This window comes from Muscardinus avellanarius (genome assembly GCF_963383645.1).
Source record: "Muscardinus avellanarius genome assembly, chromosome: 5".
In the NCBI taxonomy this organism is placed as follows: Eukaryota; Metazoa; Chordata; class Mammalia; order Rodentia; family Gliridae; genus Muscardinus; species Muscardinus avellanarius.
Window position 1 is genome coordinate 71191352 of NC_137790.1, and position 8379 is coordinate 71199730.

General features: G+C 38.7%; 1 protein-coding gene across 1 annotated transcript in view; it reads right to left on the reverse strand.

The window, feature by feature from the left end:
* The window catches only part of POLQ (DNA polymerase theta), a gene marked incomplete at both ends in the record, with an annotated part of 125536 nt that overhangs the window by 87869 nt on the left and 29288 nt on the right, over window positions 1–8379 (reverse strand). Inside the window, 2 exons of the mRNA XM_080696858.1 lie at window positions 4158–4370; window positions 5989–6135. Coding sequence (XP_080552984.1) covers window positions 4158–4370; window positions 5989–6135 — 360 coding nt within the window. The remainder of the gene's footprint in view (window positions 1–4157; window positions 4371–5988; window positions 6136–8379) is intronic.

Consider the following 8379-nt stretch of genomic DNA (forward strand, 5'->3'; position numbering starts at 1 on the left):
TAAACTTATGAGTTATTTATTCTTGGCATTATCCATTTAATGTTTTCAAACCTCAGTTGAGTGTGTGGGTAACTGAATCTGTGGACATTGAAACCACTAATAAGGGGGAACAAGCTGGGTGTGGTGGCGCATGCTTATAATCCTAGTACTTGGGAGGCTAACAGAGGAGGGTTGCGGGTTCGAAGCCAGCCTCAGCAGCTTGGTGAGGTTATCTACAACTCAATGAAACCCTGTTTCCAAATAAAATATAAAATAGATCTAGGGGTGAAACCTGGAGGTAAAGGCCCCTGGGTTCCATCCCCAATACCCAATAACACACACACACACACACACACACACACACACACAATATATATATATGGAGAACAACTCTACTTCCAAATTCTTTTTATGAGGCTAGTATTATCCTGATTACCAAAGTCAGACAAAAACATTACAAGAAAAGAAAAATTATAGGTCAATATTTCTGCTAAACATAGATGCAAAAATCATCAATAAATACTAGCAAACTGAATTTACCAATATGAAATGAAAGGATATTTCAACATATACAAACCTACAAATGTGATATATCACATTAACAGAATGAAATACAAAACCATATGATCATATCATTACATACAGAAAAAAATATTTGACAGAATTCATCCTTTCATGATATACAAAACAAAAAGAGCTCATAGGTTAGATATAGAAGAAATGTACCTCAATACAATAAAAGCCATATATGACAGCAATTAACATTATACCTAATGATCAAAAGTTGAAAACTTGTCCTCTAAGATCAGGAACAACACTCCCACCATTTTTGTTCCATAATATACAACTAGTAGTCCTTGCCAAAGCAATTAGGCAAAAGAAAGAAAATGCATCCAGCCGGGTGTGGTGGTGCACGCTTGTAATCCCCGCACTTGAGAGGTGGAGACAGGAGGATCGCACAGGTTCGAAGCCGGCCTCGCTGGCTTAAGAGACCCTGTTTCCAAATAAAAATATAAAAAATAGGTGTCTGGAAGTGTAGCCAGGTGGTAGAAGGGTTTCCAGGAACCCAGTACCACTAAAAAAAAAAAAAAAAAAAATGCATCCAAAGTATGAAAGGAAGAAGTGAAACTCTTGCTGCTTGGTGTTTAAAAAGAAAGGCAGATCAGTGGCTCTTCAGGGTTGTAAATGGGTCATTTGTTGCTGGGGCTGAGAATGACAGTTGTAAAATAGTAATTTTCTCATTCTTCCTTTAATGATACCCTTAAGTGTTAGTCCAACACACAGTCACCCAGCTAAGGATTACATCCCCCAGCCTCCTTTGCAATTGGGGAATGTACCCATGTGACTAAGTTCTGCTAATTGTATGTGAAGAGAAATATAAAATGCAATTTCTAGGTGGTGCTCTTAAAGTGCAGGGCATATGCTTTATTTCCACATCTCCCCTTCTTTTTTTTTTTTTTTTTTTTTTTTGGTGGTACTAGGGTGGAACCCAGAGGCTTTCTACCTCCGGGCTATACTCCCAGACCTATTTTATATTTTATTTGGAAACAGGGTCTCACTAAGTTGCTGAGAGCCTCACTAAGTAGCTGAGGCTGGCTTCGAAACTGTGATCCTCCTGTCTCAGCCTCCCAAGCGCGGGGATTACAAGCGTGTGCCACCACGCCCGGCTGACATCTCCCCTTTCTGATGGCTCACATGCAGATGTGATGACAAAGACTAGACTAGCCATCTTGTGCCATAGGACAGATCTGTATTGCTGAAGATAGAGAGACAAAATAAAAGATGAGGTGCCTGACACATTGCAGCTGCCATATCAACGCCAGATGACTTAAAATTGTGGTTTTATGTGAGAAATTGTTTTCTATCGTGTTTAAATACTGTGTTGATTTTTGTTACAGCAATGAAATTATTTCTAATTAACCTGGTCACCAATAAATCACAGCCAATTCTTATTATTTGTGATAGTTATATTCTATAGAGATACCAAGAATACTGAATACCAAATACAAGTGACTATTGAATCATTGCCCAGGGAGGAAAAAAAGGAGGCTCCTGTGAGCCTCAGTCACATTTTCATCATTCAATACAAAACTTTGTTTTATGTGTTTCTGCCTAGAGACATCATATTTAATATACATATTATCGATTTACTAACAGTGAGCTCACATCCAACAGCACTATAACTCATGCCTGAGCAGAGGTCATCTAACATTTTCCCACAAGGCATATCACAGATTCAGTGCACTAAGGAACATTAGCTAGTACTTTAGCATTATGCGGGGAGGGAGGGGTCATTTTAAACATTGAAACTGCCCCCCAAAAAATGCACTGAAATGTGAAGAAGTGGCACTAAATAGACCACAAAATGATGTTTATTTATAGTAGAAAAACTGAAACAAGAAAGCAGGCTTGTTTGACCTCAGCAGGAAAGCATACTTGGAAAGACTCAAAATGTCCACAGCTCCCCACTTGCCCACAAGAGTCCCAAAGGTACTGATTTTGGACTTCTGAATAAATTCCAATAAGTGGAAAAATTCACAAATATGGAATTTGAAAATAGTGAAGATCAACACTTTTGGGGGAATTCACATGACATTTCAGATTCTTCTATTTTTGTGTGTGTGTGGTACTGGGGATGGAACCCAGGGGCATTCTACCTCCAAACTACTCCCCAGCCCCCCCCCTTTTTTGGTGGTACTGGGGTTCCTGGAAACCCTTCTACCTCCGGGCTACACTCCCAGACCTATTTTATATTTTTATTTGGAAACAGGGTCTCTTAAGCCAGCGCGGCTGGCTTCTAACCAGCATGATCCTCCTGTCTCTGCCTCCCAAGCATGGGGATTACAAACATGTGCCACCACACCCGGCCTCCTATTTTTTATTTTGAAACAGGGTCTCACTAAGTTGTGGAGGGCCTCACTAAGTAGCTGAGGCTGTCGGTGAACCGCAATCCTCCCAAATGCTGGGATTACAAGTGTATGCCACCACGCTTGGTTCTTTTCTTTTTTTTTTTTCTTGAGATACTGGGGATGGAACCCAGAGGCTTTCTACCTCCGAACTACACTCCCAGACCTATTTTAAATTTAATTTGGAAACAAGTTCTCAGTAGGCTGCTAAAAGCCTAAGTAGCTGAGGCTGGCTATCAGCCTCCCAAGAACTGGTATTACACGTGTGCGCCACCACGCCCAGCTCCAGTTCAGATTATTCTATGTCACTTCTTCAGTAGCCTTTTCAGCTTTCTGTACCCAGAATAGCCATTAACACTTTCATTTTCTGCTGGGTTTCCTAATTTCTCTTCAGTAGTTACAGAACTCTTATTTTTTGTTTGTTTTTAACATACATAGGATAATAGTAGAGTCACGTATGTCCTAGAGAAGAAAGATAAAGTGACAGGGAATGTAAATCCCAAGGTTCTTTCATGTGAAAAGGCTCATAACAATTTAGTCACACAGCAAATGATAACGTAGATTCAAAATGTCTGCTTGTCTTGACATTTAACAAACAAGCCTCTTCATTGCCTATGTCAAAAACGAGAAAGGGATTTTTTTTTAGAGCTAGCATCAGTTTGGGAAAAGATTGTTTATGAAGTTCCTATTCCTAAAGTGTGAATGCTAATTAGGTCTTAGTATACTTGTCTGAACTCTGAGAACAATCACCTAAGCAGAACTAATATCCATGAAAACTAATTAAAACTAAAGAGTAAATATACTTAGCAATTAAAAACCAGCCTGGCATTGTGGCACATGCCTGTATTCCCAATATTTAGGAGACTGAGACAAGAAGATTGCAGGTTCAAGGCCAGCTTCATCAACTTAACAAAACCCTGCTTCAAAATAAAGAGTTGGAGTTGTACCTCAGAGGTAGAATGCCCCTGGGTTCGATCCTCAATACCATGAAAAGAAATTAAAAATCATCTCCTAGATAATATATTAATAAGCCTCTTTATTTATATAATACTGAATCATTTCACTGTATATAATACAAAAGAAAATCTTAATTCTACATTCGTGGAAATTATAACACGCTCTAAATATTAAGTGAATTCAAAAATGTCATTAGTACATCAGATAATAAAGAAATACAGTACAATGAAAATACAAGTTACCAAACACTAGTCAAATTTCAAGTAAACTGACACTGTCCTTCAGCAATGCTATTACAATTAAATTCAAACTCACCCATTGTGTCTACTCCTTTCCTGCCAGCACGACCAACCATCTGCTTATAAGTAAGAATATCTAGAGGTCGACCACTAAAAACAGGAGTCCGAATAATCACACGACGTGCAGGTAAATTCACTCCAGAAGAAAGAGTAGAAGTTGCCGCCAAAACCCTAATAAGTCCTTGACGGAAGGCTCCTTCAATGATATCTCTCTCCTCAAAAGTAAGACCTAAAACAGAAAAGGAGGTTCCAAAAACATATATTTCTTAAAAAAGAATATAAATAGTATATCTGATTACTTGCAAATGGATCTGAGGGTTCCCATGGATCTGCTACAAGCCTCTAAAGATTTTTTAAGCTATTGCTATGACTATAAACAAAGAAGTCATCAGTCCATTTACTTAAGAGCATAATCTGCCACCCATAGATTATCTTATCTTATAGGTTTGAGACCAGCAGTCTTTTCACATATTTTAGGTTTTGTACAATAGATAGACTCTGTTGCAACTACTCAACTCTAACATTGTCACATAAAACAACCACAGTACAACGGGCATGACAGTGTTCAATAAAATTTTATATACAAAAGCAAATGCAGGGATTCCCATACTACAGTTTGCAGCCCCATTCCTTTATGTGCTCTTTAAATTCATACTATAATATTCATATATTCATGATATATGTTCAGGATATATCATAATTGTGAAATTATGTATATACTTATACATATTATGTATAATACAATTTTAAAATAAATTGTAAAGGTTAAATTTCTAATCCTAAAATCTATATATTCTTCATATCTTTAACATGTGATTATGGATAGAATACTTCCTGGAAATTTTTCTTTAGTTCAGAAATTATTATAATCCATGATTTTGAAATACTTCTAGCCCTCTCCAAATACAACATGATAATTTCTAAAGTAAATTTGATTTTGATATATATGTGAGAATATTTCAAATCCTTTGAGATTAAAAAAAATTACAATCAGAATTGCATAAAACTAAACGCCGGACGTGGTGGCGCATGCTTGTAATCCCCGCGCTTGGGAGGCTGAGACAGGAGGACCACACAGGTTCGAAGCCAGCCTCAGCTACTTAGTGAGGCTCTCAGCAAGTTAGTGAGACCCTGTTTCCAAATAAAGTATAAAATGGGTCTGGGAGTATAGTCCGGAGGTAGAAAGCCTCTGGGTTCCACCTCCAGTACCAGAAAGAAAGAAGAAAAAAAGAAAGAAAAGAAAGAAAGAAAGAAAGAAACTAAGAAAGAAAGAAAGAAAGAAAGAAAGAAAGAAAGAAAGAAAGGAAAGAATTTCATAAAACTAGAGTAGCAAGTACACCTGTAATCTAAATTTTAAGGAAACAAAGTACAGAAAGATAAAAATTTTCGAATTTACTTTCCCAGTAATTCAAGAAAGCCTTTACCTGGTATTTATATACTACATAGAGAAGTAAAATTGAATGTCCGTTTTACTCTTATTTAACTTAGTCACATAATTTCTTAAAATGAAATCTAAAAGTATTAAGTACAGTTAGCAAGAAGTAAATGTGTACAAGCTGGGCGTGGTGGCACACGCTTGTAATCCCAGCATTTGGGAGGCTGAGACAGGAAGATCACAGGTTTGCAGCCAGCCTCAGCTACTTAGGCCCTCCACAACTTCGTGATACGCTGTTTCAAAACAAAGAATAAAAACAGGGCTGGAGGTGTAGCTCAGAGGTAGAATGCCCCTGGGTTCAATATCCATTACCACTAAAAGAAAAAAGAAGTAAATATGTACAAATAAAAAAATGAAGAGATTAGGAGAATTTTTAGAAAGGGCTTTTCAGTAACATATAAATATGGAATACCTGCATGATGGAATGCTACTCCCCATGGTACAGTTTTCTGTAACACAGAATCCAGTCCTGAAGGCGAATGTTTTAACTGGTCCATCACTTCCAGAAGGCCCTTTTGTTCCAGAATCACTGGTGGAAATTCAGAAGGTTTCACTAATCCTGTCACAAAAAGAAATGATCAATACCTCAACACTATCCACCTATTTAAATGCTATCTGCCTAAATTATGACAGAGATAAATACCAGGGCAACCATTCAGAAACTGCTGCATACTACAGTCACCTGAGGTTCTTTTATTTTTACTTCTACTGGTGCATTATAGTCTCAATCACAATGTGGTTCACAGTGATAGTGACTCAGCGCTTGGTGAGCACAGGGCTTTCCTTGGCTCCCTCCCTCATCCCCATCCCCCAAAAGGATATAGAGAGTGACCTTGGTACTCTCACATACGTATATAATGTCAATGAAAATGATTCATTTTCATAGGGAGGTCTAGGACAACCTCCCTGGCTCCACTGGAGTTTTTCCTCCATTATCTGAAGTCTCTATGGTGTCCCCGTAACTCCCCAGCTTCCACATATGAAAGAAAGCTTATGACCCTTCACTTTTTGTGACTAGCTAAGTCTTACTTAACATAATATTCTCCAGTTCCATCCAAGGGTTCTTTTAAAAATACTGATCCCTGAACCCTTGGATATAACTGGTATGGGATGTGTCCTCAACATGAAGAACTTTAAAACCTTCCCAAGTTATTCTAATATGCACCAAAGTTTAGGAAACTGTACTAGAGTGACACCAAGCCCAGGGGCTCAAGAACCAGCTGAAGGAAAAAGAGCAGCATAGACACTGATTACCACTCAAAGCCTAAAAATCAGAACCCTGCTCAAGGTGTGACCCCTCAACCAGCAGTACCAGCATCACCAATGAGCCTGTTCTCTGGGAAAGTATTCTAGCCTCTTTGGCACTAACTGATAACTACTTACAAATTAACTTCTAGCTTTGCCTTTCTGTGTTCTGTGTAATCTTCTCCCCTAGTAAGACTTTAACTTTCTTAAATGCAGGAACTGTAATTTCTTATTTCTTATTTATTTATTTTTTATTTTTATTTTTATTTATTTATTTATTTATTTATTTTGGTGGTGGTATTGGGGGTGGAACCCAGAGGCTTTCTACCTCCGGGCTATACTCCCAGACCTTTTTTATATTTTTATTTGGCAACAGGGTCTCACTAAGTTGCTGAAAGCCTCACTAAGTAGCTGAGGCTGGCTTCGAACCCGTGCGATCCTCCTGTCTCAGCCTCCCAAGTGCGGAGACTACAAGCGTGCACCACCACGCCCAGCTCTATTTATTTATTTTGGGGGGGGGGGCAGAACATAGAACCCAGGGGCCCTCTACCTCCGGGCAACACTCCCAGACCTATTTTTTTTTTTTTTTTGGTGGTACGGGGGTAGAACCCAGAGGCTTTCTACCTCCAGGCTATACTCCCAGACCTATTTTTATACTTTATTTGGAAACAGGGTCTCTCACTAAGTTGCTGAGAGCCTCACTAAGTAGCTGAGGCTGGCTTCGAACTTATGTGATCCTCCTATCTCAACCTCCCAAGTACTGGGATTACTAGCGTGTACCACCATGCCTGGCTTTTTCATATTTTCTTAAAAGAATTTCCCAGGCTTTTAGATTTCTGAACTTGTAAAACTTTTCTTTAAAATATATTTAACATATCTATTTTATGTTTTTAATTTTTGATAAGCTTTTTTAAAATTTTGAGGAACTACAGAGAGTTGCCTATGTTGTTTTTGCTAAAGACAATTAAAAATACTTTTAGTCATGTGCAATGGCAAATGCCTATTACTTCTAGGACTTATGAAGCTACAGCAAGAAGATCACAAGTTCAAGGCCAACCTGGGCAATTTAGTAAGAACCTGCCTCAATTTTTTTTTTTTTTTTTTTTTTTTTTTTTGCGGGTCTGGGGATGGAACCCAGGGGCATTTGACCTCTGAGCTACACCCCCTTCCCTGTTGTTTATTCTTTATTTTGAAACTGGGTCTCACCAAGTTGCGGAGGGCCTCACTAAGTAGCTAAAGCTGTCTACAAACCACAATCCTCTGGTCTCAGCCTCCCAAATGCTGTGATTACGAGCATGCGCCACCACGCCTGGCTCCTGCCTCAAAATTAAATAAAAAGTAATGGGTATGTATCTTAGAGGTCGAATGCCCCTGGGTTCCATCCCCAGACCCTCAAAAAAAAAAAAAAATAGGGTTGGGGGTATAGCATGGAGGTAGAATGCCCCTAGATTCCATCCCTAGTACTGAAAGAAAATAATTAGTCAGTTCTAGATGGGCGTGTGGTGCACACTTGTAATCCCAGGTTTTGGGAGGTTGAGACAGGAGAATCGCAGTTCGC